The 27,843-nt window shown below is 38.1% G+C and overlaps 2 protein-coding genes across 6 annotated transcripts; both read left to right on the forward strand.

Annotated features, from left to right (window-relative positions):
- The first annotated feature begins 7,715 nt into the window (after nt 1–7,715).
- Nucleotides 7,716–19,328, forward strand: lemd1 (LEM domain containing 1). 5 transcript variants are annotated; one of them, XM_080294258.1, is made up of 11 exons: nt 7,716–7,943; nt 14,455–14,581; nt 16,329–16,437; nt 16,588–16,731; nt 16,819–16,871; nt 17,150–17,194; nt 17,316–17,459; nt 17,639–17,714; nt 17,816–17,907; nt 18,485–18,558; nt 18,724–19,328. In XM_080294258.1, the coding sequence occupies exons 3-11, from the start codon at nt 16,356–16,358 to the stop codon at nt 18,932–18,934; spliced, it is 921 nt and encodes a 306-aa protein (XP_080150384.1). In that variant the 5' UTR covers nt 7,716–7,943; nt 14,455–14,581; nt 16,329–16,355; the 3' UTR covers nt 18,935–19,328. The 5 variants fall into 5 exon arrangements, with proteins under 5 accessions (XP_080150384.1, XP_080150381.1, XP_080150383.1 ...); XM_080294255.1 differs by lacking the exon at nt 7,716–7,943 and adding an exon at nt 13,833–13,867; XM_080294254.1 differs by lacking the exons at nt 7,716–7,943; nt 14,455–14,581 and adding an exon at nt 15,025–15,351.
- A 93-nt stretch (nt 19,329–19,421) lies between these two features.
- Nucleotides 19,422–25,390, forward strand: LOC145422670 (N-fatty-acyl-amino acid synthase/hydrolase PM20D1.2-like). Its single transcript, XM_080294253.1, has 13 exons — nt 19,422–19,743; nt 19,825–19,911; nt 22,234–22,469; nt 22,554–22,640; nt 22,735–22,868; nt 22,948–23,067; nt 23,208–23,283; nt 23,364–23,425; nt 23,519–23,597; nt 23,697–23,768; nt 23,846–24,011; nt 24,118–24,217; nt 24,724–25,390. Exons 1-13 carry the CDS (start codon nt 19,524–19,526, stop codon nt 24,851–24,853), a joined length of 1,569 nt encoding a protein of 522 aa, XP_080150379.1. The 5' UTR covers nt 19,422–19,523; the 3' UTR covers nt 24,854–25,390.
- The last annotated feature ends 2,453 nt before the right edge of the window (nt 25,391–27,843 follow it).

The raw sequence follows: 27,843 nt of genomic DNA on the forward strand, positions 1-27,843 counted from the left end.
TACGACTTTTACTTTTCATTTGGGAACGATTTGTTTCGGCCTGACTTTTCTGTTCATTTTAAGCAGCAAAAGTGAGGCGCATGTCTGTGTACGTGTGTATGGAGCTATTGGGTGCGGTCACTATAGCAACCAGGCTCACACCTGCCTGCTTAACGAGCTCTGCCTGCCACTGTACCAAGATTCATCTTAAGCACTTCTCTTTCAACTGCTGCTATGTCCACAGTGTTACAGCCATCATTTTACCCTCAAATTGTCGCCATTATTGTTCTCTTTCCAACACCGTATCTTTCAAAGCTCAGGCATTTAAACTTTTTAAACTGTGTGGATCAAAGTGGAGGGATCACATTTGAGTCATTCAGTGATTCAAAGAATATGACCTTTTAATATTTATTCAGATGTTTTCTGACTCTAAATGTTCTTTTCTCATTTCTTAGGGTTTTCTAATTTACATTTAAAACATTTTCAGTTTTTTTCCAACTCCATCTTCTGTGTAACCTTCAGCTTTTAGCAGTTCAGCACCTTTGTTTTCAGGTTAAATTTGATTTTTTGATTTTTTTTTTAATTTCATTCAATATTTTTAACTCAAAATTCAGCAATTAATTCATTTCAGTGCATACATTCAGATTCAAGCATTCACACTGCAGTTTCTTCAGAAAATGCACTTTCTAGTTAGTGTGAATGCTTGAAAAGCATTCACAGTATTGTTATTCTAATCTTTATTATTATTATTATATTTTATTTTTCCGTACGTTTTTTGAAAGCCTACTCCTTCAAAACCGTTCAACTTAGAAAAACCATTCAAACATCGTTAGATTCCTATTATTTTGGACAACATTGCTTCTATTTTTCTCATTTTTAACATTTATATTTTTAATTTTATTCAACTTTATTCAACAAAAATTTCCCATGTATTTCAATGGGGAGACCCTTCAAATTCTCATTCAACTTACTCATTTTTAAACTCTTACTACTTCAACATACGTTCACATAGAGCCACCATTCAAACTTTAAAACGAAGACAAGACATTCAACTATTCAACTTGTATTTATCTTTTCAATATCTATTATACTTTTTCTTCAGTTCCAGTTTAAGTTTCATGATGTTTTTTCACCCGTTTCAGAGTTTATAATGGGTGTGTATGGGACGGAATGTTGGGGCTAGAGTGAGACAGCTCAACTGCTAGAGTGAGAGGAGCAAAAAAATTAATCTTAAAATCTTTTTTAAAACTGCTGCTGTGTCCTCAGCGTTTGCTCTACAGGTATGATTTTACCCTCAAAACGTAGCCATGGCTGTCCTCTTTCATCCAATGTGTTTACTATTGTCCTAGGTGTTACGGTTCTTTCATAAATGTCACCAATGCACAGCCTCCTCCCTCCAACTCTTCCATAGACTCTAATGTTAAAATGGCTCAGAAGGTTCGTTTGAAAATCAGAAGAGCATGGTGTCTTTCCACTGTCACCACGTCCATATAATAAGCTCCACAGGCATGAAAACTGAGAATTAGGTAGACTAGACATGGCTGTCGCTCACGGTGAAAGAATTTTGTCAATACGACTTTTACTTTTCATTTGGGAACGATTTGTTTCGGCCTGACTTTTCTGTTCATTTTAAGCAGCAAAAGTGAGGCGCATGTCTGTGTACGTGTGTATGGAGCCATTGGGTGCGGTCACTATAGCAACCAGGCTCACACCTGCCTGCTTAACGAGCTCTGCCTGCCACTGTACCAAGATTCATCTTAAGCACTTCTCTTTCAACTGCTGCTGTGTCCACAGTGTTACAGCCATCATTTTACCCTCAAATTGTCGCCATTATTGTTCTCTTTCCAACACCGTATCTTTCAAAGCTCAGGCATTTAAACTTTTTAAACTGTGTGGATCAAAGTGGAGGGATCACATTTGAGTCATTCAGTGATTCAAAGAATATGACCTTTTAATATTCATTCAGATGTTTTCTGACTCTAAATGTTCTTTTCTCATTTCTTAGGGTTTTCTAATTTACATTTAAAACATTTTCAGTTTTTTTCCAACTCCTCCTTCTGTGTAACCTTCAGCTTTTAGCAGTTCAGCACCTTTGTTTTCAGGTTAAATTCGTTGTTTTTTTTTGTTTGTTTTTTAATCTCATTCAATATTTTTAACTCAAAATTCAGCAATTAATTCATTTCAGTGCATACATTCAGATTCAAGCATTCACACTGCAGTTTCTTCAGAAAATGCACTTTCTAGTTATTATTATCTATTCCGTACGTTTTTTGAAAGCCTACTCCTTCAAAACCGTTCAACTTAGAAAAACCATTCAAACACCATTAGATTCCTATTCTTTTGGACACTGTTGCTTGTATTTTTCTCATTTTTAACATTTATATTTTTAATTTTATTCAACTTTATTCAACAAAAATTTCCCATGTATTTCAATGGGGAGACCCTTCAAATTCTCATTCAACTTACTAATTTTTAAACTCTTACTACTTCAACATACGTTCACATAGAGCCACCATTCAAACTTTAAAACGAAGACAAGACATTCAACTATTCAACTTGTATTTATCTTTTCAATATCTATTATACTTTTTCTTCAGTTCCAGTTTAAGTTTCATGATGTTTTTTCACCCGTTTCAGAGTTTATAATGGGTGTGTATGGGACGGAATGTTGGGGCTAGAGTGAGGCAGCTCAACTGCTAGAGTGAGAGGAGCAAAAAAAATAATCTTAAAATCTTTTTTAAAACTGCTGCTGTGTCCGCAGCGTTTGCTCTACAGGTATGATTTTACCCTCAAAACGTAGCCATGGCTGTCCTCTTTCATCCAATGTGTTTACTATTGTACTAGGTGTTATGGTTCTTTCATAAATGTCACCAATGCACAGCCTCCTCCCTCCAACTCTTCCATAGACTCTAATGTTAAAATGGCTCAGAAGGTTCGTTTGAAAATCAGAAGAGCATGGTGTCTTTACACTGTCACCACGTGCATATAATAAACTCCACAGACATGAAAACTGAGAATTTGGTAGACTAGACATGGCTGTCGCTCACGGTGAAAGAATTTTGTCAGTACGACTTTTACTTTTCATTTGGGAACGATTTGTTTCGGCCTGACTTTTCTGTTCATTTTAAGCAGCAAAAGTGAGGCGCATGTCTGTGTACGTGTGTATGGAGCCATTGGGTGCGGTCACTATAGCAACCAGGCTCACACCTGCCTGCTTAACGAGCTCTGCCTGCCACTCTGCCAAGATTAATCTTAAACACTTCTCTTTCAACTGCTGCTGTGTCCACAGTGTTAAAGCCATCATTTTACCCTCAAAACGTCGCCATCGTTGTTCTCTTTCCAACATCTTGTCTTTCAAAGCTCAGAGATGTCAACTTTTTAAACTGTGTGGGTCCAAGTGGAGGGATCACATTTTAGTCATTCAGTGATTCAAAGAATATGACCTTTTAATATTCTTTCAGATGTTTTCTGACTCTAAATGTTCTTTTCTCATTTCTTAGGTTTTTCTAATTTACAATTAAAACATTTTCAGCTTTTTTCCAACTTCTTCTTCTGTGTAACCTTCAGCTTTTAGCAGTTCAGCACTTTTGTTTTCAGGTTAAATTCAGGTTGTTTTTTTTTTTTTTTATCTCATTCAAGATTTTTAACTTAAATTCAGTAATTAATTCATTTCAGTGCATACATTCAGATTCAAGCATTCACACTGCAGTTTCTTCAGAAAATGCACTTTCTAGTGATATATTTGTTATTTACTTATTTTAAAAGGGACAAAATAGTTTAACATACCAATATGGAGGCTGAAATTAATGTGCAGCATATGGAGTTTATAGCTGTTGCTAATTTTCAACCCCTGTTGGGCTTTCACATTCACAATACACAAAGAAAAGTCCAACACTCAATAGCATAGAACCATAATTACAAAATCTACAAAGAATTCAGTGTAAAATATAGTATAAAGAACTATAATTCCCCCAGCAGAGAACGTATACAGCACTTAAACTAGAACTTTCAGTTGATCTTAGACTGAAACTCTGAACATAATTGGCTTCAAACAAAGTCGTGTTCATTATGACTCACCACAGTGATTTAATCAAGTAAAGTGAGAACAACTTTTGTGACACAGACAACTGTCTTGAACTCTGACATAGCATTTCCACAGCCTTCAAGTCATCTCAGGTGTAGCTCAATTAACATCTAAACAGCTGTACAGGATGGTGTTCCCTGTGGAAGAAAATTCCAATATTTGCCAGTGTAAAAAAAGTAAGTATGTTGAGTCAAACGACTGTCGTGATCAAACATGACTTGTGAACTATTAAACAAAATAATGATCTCTCTCTATAACATTAGAAAATACATTTTGAAAAGCTAGATTAGTCTGAATTTAGGGGTAGATATTTACACATCATTGCAGTTCTGTGTATTTTCTATCCCACCCTGCATAACATCCCTTTTGGGATCTTGACAGTAACTATTATGGCAACATTAATGGCAACAATAACTGGCTATTGTCCAATGAGGGGCAACAGTTTTGGTGATTTGGTGCCATATAAATAAAATTTCATTGAACTGAATTGAATTAAAATGGATAATCATATCCTGTAAAAAACAAACAAACAAACAAACAAACAAACAAACAAACAAACAAACAAACATTTCTTTTTAGTTGCTTCTTGTGTATATTGCAGAAGAAATTAATGAAATATATCCTCAGTAAACATTTAGCAGGTATACTAATTAAAAGAGTTTTCTAATTATGATAACAAAGAAACAGAAAAAAACTTCAAACAAAACATTTTGGGTTGCACAAGTAGTATATACATATTAGTAAAAAGAAGAAAGCAAGAGAAATAAGGCCTGGCCTTGTGGGAGTTTTGTTTTAATGTAGCTCCAGAGTTTATCATGAATCTTTAAAAAAGGCTTTTCTTGTGTTCTAATGAGTATAAATCGTCTTTGAGGATGTCACTCGGGTTTGTAAAGAACTGGACTGAGTAATACCCTTTTCCTCTAATAGTTGAGGCTTTAATAATATGTCAATTGATGTTTAAGTTCAGTGGACCATTGATGATTATCCAAAGACTTCAGTCAGGATTCCACACCAAGGACAGCTCAAAGCACAGCTGCTGATCCCACATCTGGAGCTTGTGTAGTTCAGATCAGTAGAGCAGCGCTGCTTCTGTTGATAGCTGTTTAATAGCTAATTATGCCACTTCTTGCTCTAGTATGACATCTGTTTTTGACAGATAATTCAAAAACATTTGAAAAATGCATTTCTAATTCACGTTCACTTTTAAACATTTATTTTTAGGTTTTTCTCTATTTGGATTTTTTTTTTCATCTAATGCTTTAATGTTGGCATTAAAATCACTCATGCATCCATTTTCTTCCACTTATCCAATTCAGGGTCATGGGAGAGCTGGAGGCCATCCCAGCTGCCATAGGGCAAGAGGCAGGGTATACCCAGGACAGTTTGTCTGTCGCAGGGCTAACACAGAGAGACAGACAGCCATTTAGAGATAGGACCAATTTAGAATCAGAAATGAGCTAAACCCTACTAACTGCATGTCTATGAACTCTGGGGAGCCCCACACAGTCATGGAGAGAACATGCAAACTCCTTACAGAAAGGCTTTGGCAGATGGTGAATTTAAATCCATGGAACTTCTTGCTGTAAAGCAACAGTCCTAACCACCATGCTGCCCCACATTAAAACCTCTTAGAGTAATTTTACTGTGTTTGATGGGCTCTAATTTGCAATAGTACATTTAATCTTTAAATATATTACTCATCAGATGCCACTGACGCTCAGCTCATGAGAAAAATGCCTATTACATTTTTAAAAGGTTGTTCACAAATATTTCAGCAATAAACAGTAAAGATACACTATTCAAATACTAATGTTGTTAAGCTAATATCAGGGAACTTCTGGTCATAGCATCAAATCATGTGATTGTCATACCTTTTTTTGAGGACTAACTAGTCCCTGCAGCGCCACTTAACAGTAAATCTACTTAACACTGTTCCATAGCTTCCTCCTGTCTTATGGTTTTGCATTTCCCTGTGAATAATTGTAATCTAGCGACAGCAGCTGAGTAAAGAGTGCAATTAAAAGCAGCATAACAAAGGATTAGTTTCACAGTGAAGTGCTCTAGACTATAGATGCCTTATACTGAGCTAACACACAGAAAGAAAATCAAGCACTGTGCCCATTTTCATGGATGAAATAATTTGTCAGTATATCAGCGCAGATAATAATTTGAATGCTGCGATAGAGTGTATGATCTCAGCAGAGTCAATGAAAGGCAAGGGATGAATTCAAAACCACACAAAGGATAACAGATTTCTTCACTGAGGACTGAACCCAGCTGTATTCCCCCTGAAGATTTTTCTGTCAGCCAGAGGAGAGAACTCATGCATACATACAGCTGTCTGGTAATATATGTTTGTACACATGTCCAAGGACAGAAAACAATAGAGATTTATTCTTTTCTATCATAAGATATCTCTTGCTTTTCCCTTCTTCTCCCTGTCCTCCTATCCCACCCCCCGCGCCTCTCCCGACACAGTTGTAGAGAGCAGAGCAATGATGCGTGTCTTAGTGAAACCTGGTGAATAGTAATGAACCAAGCCTGTGTGTCTATTTGAGGGGAAGCGAGAGAAAGACAGCGAGAGGGAGCGAAGGGTTTGTGGGTAAGGAGGAAGAGGGGTGGGGGGTGTAGACTGAGTGAAAACAGGGCTTTTCTTGCGGCACTGATGCAGCACAAGCAGCAGTGGTGACTGACAAGCGATACAGTTGCATTAATCCTTTACGCTGTTTACATGATCGCCTTCGCTTCTGTGCCACATGGCTCATAAAGCCATTCTAACCACACTAATGTGACGTCACTCAATTAAAACCTTCGGCAAACTGCATCTTTTCACAGGGTGTGTTTCATTATACAGTAGCCCATTCTCCTTATCCAACCCCCCCCTCCTCCCCCTGTCGATGTGGGGCGGGGGGGGGGGGGGGGGGGTATTAGTAGAGGAAATGGATGAAGGGGGAGAAAGCTGTGATTGAGTGTGGCTCAGAGAGGGGCAACAGCACCTGCTGTCTTCAGCTCAGATTCACGAGGCAAAACAGCAGTCTCCCTCTACTAGTGATAGACTATAAGGAAGACAAAGGAGGGAGAAAAGAGGCCCAAACAAAGCTTGACAAACTCTAAAGACACCAGGCTCTTCAGAGCAGCACTGGCTTAAAGCCTTAAAATTTTAAACCCAGACCGTCAACGCTGTACGTGGAGAACGACAAAAGACAAAGTTTGTGTCATCAGTGGGAGAAGACACGGGCATTGTGAATAAGAAAAAATGTAATCTTCTGTATGCCACCTAGGAATAAATGAGTGGAATATTCAGCAAACTGGCTGCAAAGATCAACTGGAGTGCCAAGACTGAAAGGAAGGGAACAAACACAATAGACAGCCCCCCTACCTCAGCCCCTCTTTTATCCTTTTCCATCCAGGACCCATGGGCACTCTGCCAACTACGAATCTTAAGAACTCATTCAAAGAAAGCCAAAGAAAGGGACTTGTTTAAAATCAGGACCCATTCTCTTTTGGTCTCTTGTTTTTCCTTACATTTCCCACATGAGGACAGATTTTGGATTGCTGTTTTTAACGTATTTGAGGAGTGGTGGGAAGGGGGTGGCGGTGGGAGGCAGGGGGTGGTTTGGGGGGTGAATTGCCATTCATGTAACGTTTCATCACATTCGTGTTTTGAGAGTATTGTGAGCGAACGATCTCCCTCCTGAGCGCCCCCCCCCCCTCTCTCTCTCCCAGTTTTCATTCTGCTTTTACTCCCTCTGTCTCCCCACTTTAGCTCCTGCTCACATAGTAACTCCTCCCCCCCACTACCCATTGTCTCTCCATACAGTATTAGGCTGACGGGATGCCATACTTGGTCCAGCGAGGGACGCAGGAGAGGGAGAAGGAGGTAAGAGTCAGATTTATAGCGCAGGAATGCATCGGGCACTATGAATGCAGGTCACCATCACTTTAAGAAGTGTGCCGGCCAAAATAGACGTTTGTTTTCATCAAGGCTGACAGTGAGGAAAAGAAGCAGCTTCAGTAATGTTCCAGCGCTTTCATATGTTGTATGCAGTACTTCAGCATGTTTTGGCTGTCTTGTCTGTCAGTGAAATGCATGTGTTTTTGGTTAATTACAATTAAGTATAGGATAACATACCTCCACAGCTTTTATAAAGAGTAAAAATCAGTGTCCAGATGTCAATTCGTTCAATATGAATCATTTGCTGTGCTTTTGTATCTTTGCACCTGTATATTTTGGAGAAAGTTTGCTTACTGCCCATACCTCTCTGCTACAAAACAGGGAAATGCATTAAAAATGATAAAATATAGCCATAATCAAGAGCCTTTAAAAACATCTGGACAATGATGATTGCCTGAATTGGCTCCCAGCTGAGAAGGACCACGTACGATGTTTAGGGATTAAAGCTAATCCTGCCTGTGGCTGAGATTCACCTTCCCGTCTGGACAGAGACTGACACAGGGGCTTTACTAATTTATGCTGAGACATGCACGAGCACAGGCTCCCTGAAGCTCGGTGCCAATGGTCTTTTTTTGAACCTGGAAATGGCTGATTGAGTAAACACTTTCCTCCAATAAGTAGCTAATACTCTCTGTCAGAGGTCATGTGAATATCCAGCATATGCAATACCAGCGAGATATTGATCTAAGTGTGCAAACAGTCAGATGATTGGAACCTCAAGAAATCCTGCTGGGCTTGTGCTTCATTTTGTTATCTCTGTGGAATAAAGTTGCCTTGTATGGAAGTTTGGCCTTACGAACACATAAAAAGCAAAGTCAAACGCAGAAAAATCATGAGACACAATGTCTTATAAAGTATTTTATGCTCTTGCTAGTACTGTAAAACATAAAACAGGTGCATAAAAGGGCAACTAAAAGTGGTTGTCTCAGTACCGGACAGTTGCAGCCTAGTACAGGAAGCTTTGTGTGCTTGTCTAGAGGAAAAAAAAGAGGAGGCTGTCTCAATGGGGCTTTTGTTGTTTGAGTTGGAGACAGCAAAAGCACAAGGAAAACTGACTGACAAATACCTGGCCTCTCTGTGCCTCAAATACCTCAGCGTTACACTTGATACAATGTCAACAAATGCCTCCTCTGTCCTCCATAGTGGCCCTTTTTCTTTCTGTCCACAAGATTTTTTCATGTTTTTATAAAGGCTACTATAATCTGAGAAGACATCTGGGTGAGCAGATTTGGCCTGCATAGCTTGAGTTCTCAGTCTCCACTCACTGAGGGGTTGAAAATGGCCCAGAACACTTCCAATAGTTAGCAGTGCTTAAAATTGGGGTGAACAGTCTTGTCTGTCGGTTCAGTATACAGAAATTCTGGAACTTGTTTAGGATTCAAGAGTCATGGCTGTATGAACGAATATCAAAAGAAATATAACAAATGAATGAAGCTCAGCCTATCAGTATCATGGCTTTTATTTTAGACAAAATGGATGCAAATGTTGTCTTTATTTTTGTGAAAAATAATCTCTGCCATTTTTAAAAATTGCAGAGCTTTGTGCCCAGTGCTGGGGAAATGATCTCATTTGTGCTTAATGAAGTCAGGCAAGGGTTGCTAGAGAATATAGTTTATGTAATGTGTTTTGAATTCAGAAACAAAATCCTTTTGATTAACACTGCACCTTTTCTCTATAGACATTGATTTAAAACAGCATTTTTAATCAAAGATTATTCTCCAAACCCCCTCAGGAACTGAAGACCTTGCAGAATACTGCTGTAAGATTCAAACATCAGCAAGGGGTCAATTTATTTGAGTCTGTGCTGTGAAAAATACAATTTCTACTGTCTAATGACTCACAAGACAGTCTCATTTTACTCCCCTGGGCCTCAGAAGAATACTTCCACTTTCTTTAGTTAATTATTCATGCGGATGTGAGTTTTAAATCCTGAATGCTGTCTGAAACCTACCCTTGTTTTTCCTCTCTTTTTGTTTTCGAGCTCTGGACCTTAAATACATGAGTTCTCTCAATGCATCCGAGTCACTGTTTGTGTATTACTGCCTTCCAAATCAAACCACACATGCGTCTTATGGCTTTCTATTCCTATGTGAGTTCTTTCTAACATGTCATGTAGGGTTTAAAGCCATTGGATACACAGTGGACTTTCAACTGAGGAACTCTATTTGAAGATTTTTGGGTTTGGGGTTTTTTTTTTGGAAAAAAAAAAAAAATTGTCAGGTGTCTTTATTGTGATTTCCTTTCATATATACAACCCCCCCCCCCCAACAAACCCCCCCAAATCAAACCGGAAAACCAAATACAGTTCAAACTAGTTAGGGAATGATAAATTACAAATAAAGTATTCCCAGCATGCGGGATGATTTATGTTACTTTGGGTTTGTAGCATTTTATTTAGACCAGCTATTTGTTGCCTCTGAAATCTTTTGTAATTACATCAACAAAGCTGTAGCCTAGAGCATCGAGATCACAAAGCTCTTTTCAATCAAACTTTTGGAGTTGGGGGGCACATATAGTCAGTTTGAGTTGCAGCTTACATAAGATATTTTCCTAGGGATGTTTTTTGGGAAATGACTGACTAGATTTCATAAAATGTGCGACTTAGCAGATGGTTAAGGAAATGAAACAAATCTTTTATTGCTGCTGCCAGCCTTTCCAAAACATCCACAAAGAGCTTTGTTTTCCAGTGGGAGGTTTATTGTCATAGTCACGACTCTTTGCATACAGAGATGTGTTTAATTCAGTAATGTGGAATGTTCTGCACCAGCTGCCCGTTTAAAGTGGACTCTGTGATCTTTGTAAGCCTATTCGCCTCAGCATAGACTCTTTTTTTGCATTTCTTTTAATTTTTGGAGGAAACACCCTGTTTTTTGAAATGATGAAAGAGGAGATGTACTAGATCTTGCTTCAGGGACACGTAGTAACATAGGTTTAACAGCGATTGGTCAAGACTTGGAAGTGCATTCATGAATGCAGCAACAACAACTGGCATTTAAAAATGAAAAAGAAAATACACAGTGAAGGAAACGAAAAATATTTTCACTCATACCAACTGCTGACTGACTATAAAGTCACTTTAGCATGCCTGCTGTTGATGTGAATGCATAAAAAAACAAAACAAAAGTCTTTAAAAAGGGGTGTAGTTCACAAGGCAGCCCTTCAGTGGGTATTTACCCTCAGGGAGTCCCCAGAGCCCTTTGAGCCAAAAGGACCTTTTGCCTCCAGCTCTTCCAACCAAGTACCGTCTTCTAATGATTTAGTTCCTGAGCTTGCGTTTGGGTTTATGTTATGTCACTTTAAAAAAAAGAAGAAATATTTCCTTTCCAGGTTTCCTTAGTTCTTTGTTTTCTATTGTTTTCTAGTGACCAGTGAAATAATAACAGTGGTGGTCATTGGGTAATTAATAAATAAAAACAAATTGGATTAAAAGTAAAGCAAAAAGTAGCATAAAATGACATTTGTGAATGTTGAATGTTTTAGTGGCTTTGGCTCGATTTAGTTCTAGGGTCGATTGTTTTAATATTATCACTTTAAAATAAATAAATAAATTAGAGGAGCTGGCAATGATCAGTGACAAAACTCATGTCACGAGTAGATGGTTTGCACTTTAGCTAACTGAACAATCACAGCACGTTTATCAAGTGCTTCACATGTGAATTGCTGTGGTTTGCCTGCTGTCTCGTTTTAACTAGATTTTTCAAAAGGATTCAAAAAGCATTTGACCACAATAACTCCCTGATGAATATCTCGTGACTTTGATATATCCATAATTGGCCTTCTTGAATCTTATCTGAAGACTTTGTGTACATTAAAAAAAATCTTTGGCTTTGATATTTAAAAACAACAAAATTAAGTGACTTCTGAAGACAAGCAGAGATGATTGCTATAGCAACATTTCACCAGTTTTAACACAATGGCCTTTACGGTTTCCTCTGAGTCAGTCACAAAAGCAACTGGCCAAGTGCAGCACTGCGAATTGACATAAAACAGCATACAGGTTCATAACTTTAACTGAACTGATCTAAAATGGTGCAAATTATTGGCAATAAGCAACAATTCAACAGTTATTTTCTGTAATGTTTGCATTCACGGATCAATATAGTGAAGTTATGCAGTTACATGTGTTTGAGCTAACATGACGCTTGTGTTGTTCAGGTGATCGGTTTTGCTTTATCCGTGGACACTTTAACGGGCATGACATTGCATTCTGGTCACGATGTATCTTGTTGCTCTGACACTCAGTTTATTTCAAGTCAGACTTTAAGACATACCAGCTTATTAGCCAAACAGCATGTCACTATATGCAACAATATCAAATAGGACAATGTAATTTCTGAGTATATAAATTCCTTAATACATTTCACCAGCCAATTTATTACGTATACCTGCTCAACTCCTGGTTTAAATAAATATCTAATCAGCTAATCACATATAACCAATTCAATGCATTTAGGCATGTAGACATGGTCAAGTAAACCCACTGAAGATCAAACTGAGCATCAGAAGGGGGAAGAAAGGTGATTTACAGTAAGAGACTTTGAACATGTCATAGTTGTTGGTGCCAGATGGCTTTCACTATTTCAGCTGCTGAGCTGCTGGCATTTTCCCAAACAACCATCACCTGGGTTTACAGAGAATGTTCTGAAAAAATGAAAATATCCACAGTGCTGCAGTCCTCTTTAAAAAAGAAAAGAAAAGAAAAGAAAAAAGGATTTTTGAGAATGGCCAGAATCTTTGAACTTTGATCGGCGGGGCGATCGTGGCTCAAGAGTTGGGAGTTCGCCTTGTAATCGCAAGGTTGCCTCGGTCGTTGTGTCCTTGGGCAACACACTTCACCCGTTGCCTACTGGTGATGGTCAGAGGGCCCGGTGGCGCCAGTGTCCGGCAGCCTCACCTCTGTCAGTGCGCCCCAGGGCGGCTGTGGCTACAATGTCGCTTGCCATCACCAGTGTGTGAATGTGTGTATGAATGGGTGGATGACTGGATGTGTAAAGCGCTTTGGGGTCCTTAGGGACTAGTAAAACGCTATACAAATACAGGCCATTTACCATCTAACGGGAAAGCAACAGTAACTCAAATATTCACTTGTTACTGCAAAGGTAAGCAGAAGAGTGCGTCTAAATGCACAACACATCAAACCTTGAGGCAGATGAGTTACAGCAACTCAAGACCACCTGTCAGTTAAGAAGAGGAAACTAAGGCTACAGCTTGCATGGGGTCAATAAAATATGTAATAGAAGTTAGGAAGAATATTGCCTGGTTTGATGAGTCTCCATTTTTGCTGCAACATCTAGATGATAGGGTCAGAAACAACATGAAAACATGGATCCAACCTACTTTGTATCAATGGTTCAGGCTAGTGGTGCCATAATGGTGTGGAGGATTTTCTTGGCACTTTGGGCCCCTAGCATCTTGTTGAATCTAAGAATTTGGGCAATTTGAAGGCAAAAGCAGGTCCTACCCAGTATCTGCAAGGTGCACCAAATGAAGTGGCCGATGAGTGTATTTACACATCCTATGCATCTAAAGAAGAAGAGGAATATTTAAGAACTCCATTCCAATAGAGATGCTGTTTAAAATTGATTGCACCTGAAACAAATGAATTAAATTCATTTGCAACGATCTATCTTATTACTCAGCAGGTTAGTAATCTATAGTGGTTTGTTGAAAGCAAGACAAGGAATCCTGGACACAGAGACTAATCCTATCTGAGAGCTCAGTTTGAGTTTCAGCTTTTGACCAGCTTAGCTGAATTTAGAACCAGTTCAGCTAAATCAGAAGTTACAGGAGCTTAAAACACAGTCGTATGCTAAACAAGACCTGATTGTTATGTCAGAAGTCAGCACAGAGTGAGCTGAACTACACCTAAACAGCAGCTAAACATTAAAATTTGTGGTAGGGAATAGATATGCCAATATGCTGACAAGCCTGCAGAATAATCACCATAGTGATAATACTTTTATCTTCAGCGCTGGGAGGATATGTTGATGTTTTCATCTTGTTGTTGTACCCCAACAATATGGAAATACATCAAATATGAATTAATCAGTGAAGTGAACTCTATTATTGAGATTAGCACCCTTGACAATGAGCTCATGCCTTGATGCAACAGTGATAATGAATTTATCTTTGCTGGTAAATTGCATTATGTGGAAAAATCCTCAAGGTTATGACAACATTGCAAATAGCGCAAGTGTATATATATATATATATTATTATTATTACTGTTAAACTGCTGGAAACAGGTCTGATCATGCAAATATGATGCAGCCGTTATATATTGTCAGATTGTACAATATGGGAGATGGTTAATTGTAAATGTCACAAAAGTAACTAAAAACAAGTGAAAACAATGTCTGCTGACATATTAGATTCCCTGCTTAACAGATAATCACCTGAACCAGTGTTTTTCCTTTTGTTCTTCATCTGCTCACAGGTGTCAGAAAATAAGAACTCACCAATTCAACGGCCTGAATGCATCACTCGTGTCAAAATGCTGCTGCAGCAACATATATCACAGTGCCAGCAGCAACCAAAGTGTGGGTCACACCTGGAAGTCAAAGGTATGTGATTATTTTACTGAAACTGCTGTATACATCTTTAAATTCATAATGAGAATCAGTCTTTTCTCACTGAAAAAAAAATTAACTGATCATAAACCTCTAAATGTCAATGGTTGTATCCATCACAATAGGGGACTTAAAATATACAAATTAAAAACGCTTGTGCTTTTCCTTTTTAATGGCAGTATGTCTCCACCAGCTCTAATTTTAATAAATAGACTTCCATTTAGATGGAAATATTTTTGGGAATGAATAGTTTTAGCTTTAAAGTAAAATTACAATAAAAATCTTTTTCTTTCTGACTAATATTCTAGCTCAAAGTTGTACTGCAAAGTCTGGACTGCATTTTCAGTTTTCTACTTAGTTTAACAAACAGACATTACATGCAGCTGAAACATATAAATTCACAACGAGCTTGGATACTGGTCTCCTGTATGTAACGCGGAGTTTCTTGCTGCCAATCAAGTCTTGGACTGCAGCTGTTCTCAATTTAGTCTGATTACAGCAGAAGGCTTTCTTCGCAGTTCCACCGAGGGCACCGAACAGTATTGTTTTCTCACATTTTGCTGTTGTTTTCTTGTGAAATGCCGTTTGTGGAGGAGCCCGCCCATCTCTCTAAATCTCGTCTAAAGTCGGCTTTAGTCGCTCATAACGTCGCGCTGCCACCTGCAGCGAGCAAAAAGGCAGTGTATGTGGAGCTGCACCTCAAACACATTGATCAGAAAAACGCGGCGGATTTCTCCAGCGACGAGGAGGACCGTGCAGGAGATGTGAGTCCATATTTTGTGGCTACATGGTTTTTCTACTGTAGACTTTTTCGAAGTAGAGACGAACTTAATGAGTGACAATGACAAAGTATTCGCTCTGTGCAACGGCTCTTTAGTATCGGCTGTCACAACTGATGTCCATACATTAAATTGGTATCAATAATGCCAGACGTTGCCAATGCTAATTCTTTCACACCGCAGCAGCACAAGTTCAGCAGCTGTGTGCTTTGGAGGTGTGGAGCTCTGGACCATTGCTTCCGAACAGCCCTCTTGCTGTTGCACACTTGAGGACTTCAAGCACTTAAACCACCTGCTGTACAGTTGGTATATGTTACATGAGATGTTTCTGTAATGGAGGCTACCATTACAGGCGTGTGCGCACCTGTCACGCTCATCTAGCTCTGTTATGAAGGGGAACGCTGGCGCTTGTCATGTTTTGGGTAAACTATCAAAACTAAGCACAACATTGTGTCAGTTTCACTTTTAGAAACTGCAAGATAAAGTGAACAGGCGTTTAAACTGAGAAATGGTAATAAATATGTGACGTTTCCTTGGTCTCCCCCTGAATGTGAATTATGAGTTGCAACCTAAGTTTATACATTTTTTTTTTCTCTCGTTTTTTTTTATTTTTATTTGGTATTTTATATTATGTATCAGATTTTTTTTTTAAATTTATTTATATATTATATAAATTTTTCAGTTGGTTTGGTGGGGTACAACAAAGTAACTTTATTTGGCTTTAGTGTGAATAAAATTTAAAATCTTTATAGCTTTTTAATTTAATTTTTTTTTTACTTCTATCTTTTTTTCTATCATATCTAAACATGAACGCAAATGACTTACAACATGATTAGAAGACTGAACGGATCCATAAATGACAGCCTCCAGCTGTTTTTATTTCTATCTTCACACCTGGATCTTCCTGGCATTTAACTCACAGCTGTTATCACTTTAAATCGAGCAAATCTTGTCTTTGTTAGGACAAGAAAGATCCAGAGGATGCAGAGATGCCTGTTCCAAGTTGTCTGACTGATGAGGACCTCAAGGCCACATTACGCAAACATGGTGTTAAACCTGGGCCTATAACTGGTGAGGGTTATGAAAAGATTTTTAAGCACCTTTTAATTTTTTTTTCCCCATTGAAAGAAAGTCTTTATACATAACATTCAGATGGTTTTTAGATCTATATAGACCTAGACCTTAAGAGGAAATTGGTTTCATGCTGTGTTTCAATGCCAGCCTCCACTAGGGTCTTGTATGAAAGAAAACTCCATAAACTGCTACAGTCTGACAGATGTGAAAGGTTGAATGAAGCAGACAAAGCCATACTGTACTCTGACTCTGAAGAGGAGGAAAAGCAGCAGGAGAAAGATGAAGACTTGGGTATGACAAGAAATGTTTGGGGGTTTATTTGAATAAGATCTTGCTTTATTCGTATCACAACGTTGTATTTTTCTCTGGCTTGTACAGGTTCAGAAAAACAACCTGACCCTTCAGACCAAACCCAACAAGAGAGCAGCCAGGTGAGGAATTATTTTAGAGACTTTGGTTCTTTTAGATGAGTCACTTTTTTTTTTTTTTTTTTTTTTTTTTTAAACGTTCTCTTTTTAACAATCTGGAAGTAAGTTGGCCTTATTGCCATCTGCTGGGTATCATACTGCCACTCAACAGTTCTATCACAGCACAAAACTTCCCTCTAGTGCCACCTAATGGTTACTCATTGCAGTTTTAATACTGGATTCAGATTTTTGCCAAAGCATTTGAATTGTAACTTTTGATGTTATTTTCTTTAACTTTTCAGAATCACATTTTTTACCCACAGTGCTTTTTACCCTCATCAAGGCTGGTAATTACTGCAGATATTTCATATCATTTCAAGAACATTCTGTCAAACTGAATTGTTAAGTGATAACAAAGTTGTTCCCCCCCCCCCCCCCCCCCCCCTTTCATGGGCTTGGCTTTTTAAGCGCCCTTGTCCTCCTAGGAACACAAGATGTAGTTCCAACTGGAATTCACGGAATGCGTTAAAGTCTTCAGAGCGGAGTCAATCTCAGTGCTCACAGATTATTAGCACATCCGCTGCAGATCACCACACACGATTAGGATCAACGGTAGGCTGGTCTTAGTAGGCGCCCTATGAATTTTAAATTCTCTGCATTCCTTAGTCTTTTTTTTTTTTTTTTTTTTTTTGCTTTGTGAACCTCTCAACATACCATAGTTCGATGGTTTTTATTTACCATTCATATGGAGATGCATCATGTTTTATTGCTTTTAACATGATACCTTGCAGGTTCTACCTAGATCAAAGTCCACTGATGACTCATCACTTTCTTCTCAATACTTCAGCATCACTCAAATGGTTGAGGAGGAAAGTTGATCCACATTTAAAGCTCCATATTCAGTCTTTATTTTTGTTATACATAATCTCTGCTGGAGTTGTTGCTCAGTTTACATTCTTGCTGTAAATAGATGGAGAATTCGAGCTCACGGTCTGTCACAGACAATGCGTGCGAGTTCAATGGGACCAGTGTGCAGGAAAACTGGGCACAGTCAGACAGGGTCAGAGCTTATGGTGTTCAGTCACACTTTACACACAAACTTTGGTGCCGGCTGAATTGTTTCAGAGGTTTTTTTTATTTTTATTTTTTTATTTATTTATTTATTTTTTTCACATTAATGGAGAATGGTGTCATATACATCTTACTGGCTCTTAAGATTTGGATTTTGATCCATATCACTTGATGGGATGCACATGCACTTACTACACAAGCACTATATGTTTGATGGGGTGTTGATTGAACTTTCTTTGATGTCATTTTTATTTTAAATCAATCTATAAAATTCAATCGGCACATTAACTTTAACAATTGCTTAAATGTTTTACCAAACTCTAGTAACTGCAAATCATATACCAATGTCATGCATCGTCAATATTCTGGTTAGTCTTTCCTTTCCCAACCCACTGTTTTTAATTTAAAAAAACAAAACAAACATCCCAGTACATCAAACTTGGGAGCAGAACCTTTGTTTTCATTACGGTCACCATCTTTCAATTCTACTTGAAATGCAGGGCTCCTGTCTTTACTGTTTCTGGTTTCATTTGTGTGATTTCACTCATTTTTACCGTCTTTTCTAGCCTCCCCAGGAACCTGTGAAAGATGCTTTCAAGGACATCCTTCCAGACAGTAAGACCACTCCGACAGGGATCTAGTAAGTACCACACAAACCCTGTTGAAACTCTTACTTGCTGCATAAGAGATAAAATAAAAAGATTTAAAAAATAAATAAATAAAAAATGTTTGGCAGATGAACATCTTTCACATGGTGAAAGTGCTCTGACTCAATTATAAGGATGTGTATTCCATTGTTTTTCAGCGTCACTCGACGGAGACCCATCAAGGGTGCCGCACAGAGACCTGTTCAGTATTCCTACCCTGACAGTCCTGTGAGTCCCATGACCCAGCAGAGACGGGAGGTGGAGCGCTATCTTGTACCCATTCACATACAGATTTTAGTTTTCATAATTGTAGCATGTGTCCTGTACCTTATTTATGTTAATGTTGAGGACAGTCTAAGCTATTGGTAATACGGTGAGGACAGGCTTCTGGTTCAGGCAGAGTCACAGGACGCAGATGTTGACTATGCACAGGATTAACATTGCTTTAATTTAGTGTTACTTTCACACCGACAGATTTTTGTTTCCCCTTTTGTGGAAGCGAACTACAAAATCCAGTTTTATACTTGTTTTTTTTTCTTTTTGTTGTTTTGTTTTTTCTATAATATTGTCACTGTTCTTGTTACTATAGAAGTGATGCCGAAACGAACTAATTTTAAAAATTGTCTATTTTCTTAACCCTAATTGTAATATTGCCTTTTCACAGAACTTGTCACGGTACTTGCATGCCTTTTTTTCCCTCTCTTTTTTAAATGTTTGATATGTACTTCAATAAAATTTCTATGCGCCTTTTCATACTGCAAAACAAGCCTTTATTGCACACAAGCTTTGTATATTCTTTCTCCGAATGGTGCTTTAACTAAAACTGAAATAAGCTCTTAAAACTGCTCTCTACATAATGTAGGCGTGACTGTCTGTGTCTGGCAGCGGGTGGCTCTAATGCAAATTCAGCCTACAGTTATAGTCGACTAGTTCCGGGGTAAACACAACAGCCGTTACAATGACTGAGTCGGGTTCAAAGTTAAGAATATTTAAGTTTTTAAAGATAATTATTAGCAGCTTGCTTATTACAGTCCTGCTGTTATTTACAATAGCGGCTATCAGGACTCTTTCACTGGACGTTAACGCCGGACTTCAACTCGCACACTGGGAAAAGACGAATAACAAATCGCTCGTCATTGACCACCATCAGAGAGAGGAGCTCCTAGCAAATTTTAAAGGTATTCGGAGTCGTGTTGTAGTGGATGTAGATGGAGGTAGAGACACTTCTGTTTGGTAACAATTTGTCTCCATTTGTCCAGAGGCAATCCGCATCCCCACCGTGTCATTCTCAAATACAGAAAGCAACACCACTGCGCTGCATGAATTTGACAGATTCCTCCGAAAAGGTAAACCTGCCAGTAAAACGTGCTTAGTTTTTGTATTTTAAATACGTAACGGCGGTACATGTATTCCATTACTCCCCAACACTGTTTATATATAATATGCTCAACTGGAACTAGCTGATGGCTGTCGACGCTTGCACGCATGATTTGATCGGTCAGTTGTAGCAAACTCTAAACGTTAATGTAGTTTTTGTATGTCAAACTTGTATAACGCTAATAAATGGATAAAGACGCAGTTAGTGTTTGCTGTGCAGATGTACTTTGTTCCGTACACCTTATTCAGAATTGACCTTTCGACGTTTTGCCGAGCCCAGGTATGTCGAAACCTACATTGAGATGCACGTGGTTCAAAACATCAAGTCACATGACCTGAGGTTTTGGTGCGTTTTACCTGCTTACTCTAGTCTTTATTGGAAGTGTAGAACAAATCTGATGACAGGTAAACTTCCAGAAAGGTTAACAATAATAATCATCATTAAGCAGCAAGTTACACAGCAGTTCATGGCACTTTTTTGGCAGCTGGTTAGTGAAACCCACAGCAACCACAATGTAACCCTCAATTCCACTGTAAAATACTTAATTGATGCCTTTGTCAGTGACACACAATTCACTGTTTTATCTAATATTTTACTATTTATTTGGAACAGTATCTTTCAGTGCGTTGATACACAATATTGCCAAAAGTATTTGCTTGTTTGCCTTCACACTAATAGTAACTGAGTTACATCCCATTCTTGGCCATAGAGTTTAATATTATGCTGGCCTACCCTTTGTAACTAAAAAAAACACAGGTGCACTAAAATTTGTCAAATTAGTCAACATGTTAGCAGTTGCACCATCAACAGTTGTACTAGCAACAACTAGTATAATGTCCTTGCAGTCACAAGAGGCTGCTGTTGCTAGCACAGCCATGGAAAAGTGCAGCAAGAGACAGAGCAGTCCCAACAAAAGAGTGGCCCTTTTCCTGATGTACTCATGGATTGTTTGTTGTTGTTTCATCCTGGATAGTTGTTCTGACACTCAGTGGTCCAAGGCGTCCTTCTTTCCATTAGTGTAGACCTGAATTCAATGATTTGGACAGTTGATTTCTGACTTTGCCAATATAGTGTATTTTGGTAAAATGATGCCTATGTATACCTGCTGCAGGTGTGCCATGAGAACAGATTCTTCCAATTCAAGAAAAGAAGCTGACTCTGCTTAAAAACAATTGAAAACAAATAAAAGTCCTTATGTTTAACAAATGCAGAAATTGCTACTTGATCTTCACTTGTTCATTTTCATTCACAATAAGGATAATACATGCATTACATTACATTCACCCTTCTTTCCAAACATCCCCGACAAAGTGGGAGACATTTAACTGCGGTTATAAGAATAAACATAGCAGCCATTTCTCAGTATGTTTTATTTTATAAATTGGATTGTTACTAAGCAACTGAAAAAGCCTCATGTATGTTAACAGGGGGAAAATTATATTTGCTGAAACACTTCATTACAATCACAGCTTGTTGTCTTTAACTGTCTCAGAGTTTTCTTTGCTTTGGTGTATGGGGACTTCTCAAAAACATTTATTGTTTGTACAGTGAGAGAAATAATTATTTGATCCCCTGCTGAAAATGTGAGCTTGCTCACTTAAAAAAAAAAAGAACAGTCTCCAGTTTGTATGGAAGTTTAATTTTAAGTAAGTGAGACAGAAGTTGATCACCAGTTTTACACACATTTCAGGAGGGATTTTGGCCCACTTCTCTTTGCAGAAATTCTCTAAAACTTTTAGTTTTCTTGACTCTGACTTGGCAACTTAAAGTTTCAGCTCCCTCCACTGACTTTCTAAAGGGTTGACATCTGGAGACTGGCTATGGCACTCCATAAGCTTAATGTGCTTCTTTATTTAACCATTTACCTCTTTTGTTGCCTTGCAGTATGTTTTAGGTCATGCTGGAAAACCTATCCATGACCCATCTTCAGTGTTGTGGGTTAGGGGAGGAGGTTCTTATCCCAGATTTTATGCTACATGGCCCTGTCCATTAGCCACTCTATGTGGTGAAGTTGTCCGGTATCCTTAGCAGAAAAAACAGACCCAAAGCATAATATTTCCACTTCCATGCTTGTCTATGGAGATGGTGTTCTTTGGGTTCTTTGGTTTCATCTGACAATAGAACTTTCTTCAAATCCTCTGAATCATTTAGATGTTCGCTGGTGAATTAAGGACGGGCCTGCACATGTGCCTTCTGGAGCAGAGGGATCTTGCAGAGCTGCAATTAATTAAAGCGATAGATGATGAATTTAAGAAAAGAATTGCTCTTTCAGCTTGTTTTTTTTTGTCAGCCTTCCCTACAGTTTTCTCTTCTAGCTTGGTTCATCATGAATTGGTGGCAAACTACAGCCACTTGTTTTGGGTGAAAGGATCACAGCCTGAACTGGTGCCATACATGCTGCTGGCCCACATTGATGTAGTACCTGCTTCAGAGTCCGATGGTTGGGAAGCGCCACCATTTTCTGCAAAGGAGATCGATGGCTTCATCTACGGCAGAGGAACCATAGATGACAAAAACAATCTAATGGTGTGAAAACATTACTTTTGTGTGAGCTTACTTTTAAACAGACTTGAGGTATATTTGGCTAAACAGCTGATTTATTTCTTCTAGGGAATACTTCAGGCGCTGGAGTACTTGCTGTTAAAGGGCTATGCTCCACGCAGGGGATTTTACATCGGTCTTGGTCATGATGAAGAAGTATGTTAACAGTTTCACTATGACATTACAAACTTAAGTGGGATTGGAAATATCACATTTTAATGGCTGTGCTCTTCAAAATCTCTTTTTTAAGATCAATGGTCTCAATGGAGCGATGAACATAGTGCGTATTCTGAAGCAACGTGGTGTCCAGCTGTTGTTTGTCATGGATGAGGGCCTGACTATATCTGATGGAATCATTCCTGGTCTTGAAGGACCTGCTGCTCTGTAAGAACCTATCTAAACATGTGTTGTGCACTTGTGTTGATCACATCTTATGTGTATGTGTACGATTTATGATTTGCAGAATTGGGTTAAGTGAAAAAGGCCAGGCTGCTATAAAGCTTAGTGTGTCTGTGGCCCCTGGTCACTCCTCGATGCCTCCCAGGGAAACTAGCATTGGGATCTTAGCCACAGCAGTCAAAAGGTGAGAGGAACATTGTTTTTTAAACTATAATGAGTTCTGTTTAGCTTCTCTGTTCATATGTTTCACTGCCTTCCATAATTTTACTACCCCATGTTTAAAAAGCTAGTATAAAAGATTTAACTGTGATCCTGTTTCCTCAGACTAGAGGACAACCCAATGCCGAGGTTATTTGGTTATGGTCCTGAAGGTGACACCTTTGAGCATCTGGCCCACAAGGTAGGGTAATCTAAATACTTCTTTACTAGTAGTATACTCATGTACTCATTCTTTACCAACTACTAATTCTTTGCCTTCAGTTCAGTTTACCACTAAAGTTCATAATGTCGAATTTGTGGCTCTTCTCTCCGCTCCTTAGCAGGTAATAACTGCTAAATATCATTTAAATATAAATTCAAATGTCATGTTTTCTTGTGATTGGTTCCAGTGAAATAGACCAGTTTTTATGTTTCAGGATACTTGAAAGAAAACCAGTATCTAATGCATTTGTAAGGACTACCACAGCAGTCACCTTTTTTAATGCAGGAGTAAAGGTGCAGTGATTATTTTAAATTGAATGTAATTCACAAGAAGTAAGATTTTAAGCCTGTTACTTTTCTTTGTAAAAATTCAATATCTCCCTCCCTCTGCAGATAAATGTTATTCCTTCCCTTGCTGAAGCTTATGTAAATCTACGAATTCACTCAGCGCAGTCGGTACAAGAGGTAGAGTCCTTTTTGAGAATGAATGCCTTACTATGTACACTTTGACATGAATATGAGATGTGTGCTGTCTTTTTTAGGTACTGGACATCATCAAGGATACGGTGGGCGACCAGCGAGTGAAGGTAGAACTTGTTGATGGATTTGACCCTCTACCCATCAGCGGTGCTGATGACAAGGCCTTTGGCTTCCAAATTATTAAGAAAACGGTGCTGGACTTGTTTCCAACAGTTACAGTTGCTCCAGGTAGAGTTCATACAGATTTGTAGACATTTTTATGAATTAGCTGGAAGCATTTTAAAGCATCTTTCGGGACATTATAAGTAATTTAATATCATATTTAAATGTGCAGGTATCTGTATTGGAAACACAGACAGTCGACACTTCGTCGACCTGACCAAAAATATTTATCGGTTTTCCCCGGCTTGGTTTAAGCCAGGTGACCCTGAGAGGTGAGAATTCAGCAGTTTTTAATACTGTCAAAATATATTTTCACCAAAAATGTCTGCAGACCTCAATTTAAAATTGAATAAATACAGTAAGAAGAATTAATAATGGATTGGATTTATATAGCGCTTTTCAAGGCACCCAAAGCGCTTTACAATACCATTATTCATTCACTGGTGGAGGCAAGCTACAGTTGTAGCCACAGCTGCCCTGGGGCAGACTGACAGAAGCGAGGCTGCCATATCGCGCCATCGGCCCCTCTGGCCAACACCAGTAGGCAAGTAGGGTAAAGTGTCTTGCCCAGGGACACAACGACCAGGACAGAGAGCCCAGGGATCGAACCGGCGTCCTTCCGGTTACAGATGCGATTCTCACACAAAAGTGAATTCCACGTGCAGTGATTATTTCTCAACTCTAGAAACAGATCATGCAGCATGAATAGAAGAGGGGAATATATAAAATACTTTCTTGTTCCAAGTACCATGAATCCTTTTTTTCCTTTGTTTCTCAGATTCCATGGCATCAATGAAAGGATTTCCACTAAGAACTACGAGGAGATGATTGTTTTTTACTTCAATTTGATCCAGAACTGTGACATTAGGAAGCTCCCTGAGCCCCACAGCTCTGTCCATGAACTCTAAGCAATTGACAACATTGGTGATAAGATAAACACATGAATAGCATACAAAATGCATTGATATTGCACTAAATAACTTTTGCATTATAGAATCAGAAACTACAATTTTGCTCATTTCAAAGTGGGATGTACTTTTATCTTTTATGTGGACTACTGACTCTTTTCAGTGATATGTGAGTAGATAGAGCACTGACCTTTCTGCAGTAAAATCACTGTGAATTGGCTATCTAGAATTTTGCATTCAAGATTAAGTTTTGGTGCTCTATGCAGACTGATGTACTATTTTTTTCTGAACTCTATGGTGGTATGATATGATACAATTAACCAATTATTATATATGTCTTATTGTGGGACACTGATAGTAGTGCCGTCATAAAGATACATCTCATGGCTTTTTGATTTGGACCGCTCATAATGAATAGTACTAATGACAGCACTACCTACAGGGATGCTTAATTTAAATAAAATACTGGATTTAATGTTCAAAGAATGCTGTTTTACTGGCTGACTCATTAAAATGATTCCAGATTTGTAAATGTGATTGAATCTGTGCGCAATTTTATTTTTAATTACCCATCAGCCATAACAAAGGAGGATCGAGTGTTGTCATCAGCCTGAATGTTGTGCCACCTAGGATTTTCAAAATGATTCCATACTTGCATGTACTAAAAATCTCAGATGAGTCTGAATCACAGTTACTTTGACCTAACAGAATTTTCCCATAATTATTTCTGATGAAACACAAAATGAAATTCCTTTTTACACTTGTGCTATATACAGTACATATGAGGAATTTTACAACAGGTTTAGAATAAGTAACATTTCTGAAAATGTGACAGTTTTATCCAGGTAACAATCTTCCATCTGTAATAAAAATAGCTTTAATGTAGAGTAAAGAAGACAAGAAAAGAGTTATTAATTAAAGCAAATGACACACAAGTGGTTTTGCACAAATTTGCATATTACCTTTCACAGATGGAACGTAGTGACCTTAAAAATTAAAATGCATTAACACAGCAGCCAAAACATGAAATCTTAAAATAAAATCTTAAGATGCTTAAAGTGAAGGTCATTAGTAATTGCAGATTTTTACTTGCAGATTTCAAAGCGGATGTGATGGTTATTCCCTCAAGGCCCAATGTGTCCTATTTGATACATGAGTTTTTACATTTTTAATAAAAAAAAGATGTTGCAAATTAAAACTCTTATATGCAAATTACATTTATTTAATTACTTTGAAAACATTTGTCAGACTGCTCAATCGACACTTCAATTAAAAAAAAAAAGATTCTGAATTTTTCATTTTGAAAATTTTATTTTTATTTAATTTATATTTTAAGTTGTAAAAAATAAGTAATGAGCTTTTTCTAAAACCAGTCATATAACAAATGTCAAAGTCATTTTGGTCATCAAAACTAAGTGCTTTTCAACTTTTCATTCAAAAGCTTTGATTTTGTTTTATTGATGAGCCAACAGAATGTACTCTGTTGTAGTTTTTCTTATTCTGTTCAACTAAAATATTTGTTCTGACTTAAAAGTCAACCCAAAGTGAAACCCAAAGTCACTCCTTTGTGTTTCACATATCTTATTAAAATTTCATTCATTTTTACAAAGGTATACACGTTTCCAGCAACCAAAACCAATTACTTTTTAATATTTTCTACACAGAAACGGTGGGTCTTGCTTCATAGTTAGCATCCTCAAATGAATAATCTAATTATAATAATTATAATTAATAATATTTTATTTCATATGTTGCCAAACCTGGATTAGGTCACACAAGGGTTAGACTCTGAAGGCCAAACCTCAAAACAATAAAATTCAGATGAAGGACATGAATTTGTGCTTAAATGATCAAAACAAATGTCCAAATGTGGCATAACATTATACTGACCCATAAAAACAAGCTGAAACCCCGTCTGACTGACTGATTCCGTCACTAGCAAATTTCATTTGTGTCTCCTTTTATACAGCCTTTTTTCCTAAATACAGTGCTGTCCAAAAGTTTTAGGCAGGTGAGAAAAAAAATGCTGTAAACAAAGAATGCTTTCACAAATATAAATGATTGTTTATTGGCCCCAAATGTATTCTGCAGCAGGACAACAACCCCAAATATACAGCCAAAGTCATTAAGAACTATCTTCAGCATGAAGAAGAGCAAGAAGTACTGGATGTGATGGTTTGGCCCCCACAGAGCCCTGATCTCAACATCATCAATGTGTCTGGGATTACATGAAGAGACAGAAGGATGTGAGGAAACCTATATCCGCAGAAGATCTGTGGTTAGTTCTCGAAGCTGTTTGGAACAACCTACCAGCTGAGTTCCTTTAAAAACTGTGTGCATGTGTACCTAGAAGAATTGATGCTGCTTTGAAGGCAAAGGGGGGTCAATCCAAATCTTGATTTGATTTAGATTTCTCTTTTGTTCATTCACTGCATTTTGTTGATTGATGAAAATAAATGATTAACACTTCCATTTTTGAAAGCATTCTTTGTTTACAACATTTTTTCTCTCACCTGCCTTAAACTGTTGCACAGAACTGTACTTTGTGATGGAAAATGATGTATTACAAAGATGTTTCTGGATGTTATAAATGTGCACATTCTTTTTAGAATCAGATCCGTTATAATTGTAATGCCAGTTGGATTAGATGTTGCGTAATGTTCATAAATAATGTAAGTAAATACAATGTGGAGATCACAAGAATGAATTTAAACTGCAAGTATAAATTCTACACTATCAGTGTTACAGAAGGAAATGCAAAGACAGTATTTTTCCATAAAGCCAGGGATTGTTTGTAAATCCAAATATAGAAGAGTCTCTACGGCCTGTCACAGCAGTTACAACAGTCTTGAAAGACTAAAGTAGCTGGGCAGTTTTGGATCCATGCGATGCCATTGGCACAGGTACAAAAAGAACCTGGAGCGTCAGGTTTGGCATATAGCCCACCAACCAAGGTTGAACGTCTGGTGTCCTGGTGCAGCCACAACAAC

Source organism: Astatotilapia calliptera, chromosome 20 (assembly GCF_964374335.1).
Source record: "Astatotilapia calliptera chromosome 20, fAstCal68.1, whole genome shotgun sequence".
Lineage (NCBI taxonomy): Eukaryota > Metazoa > Chordata > Actinopteri > Cichliformes > Cichlidae > Astatotilapia > Astatotilapia calliptera.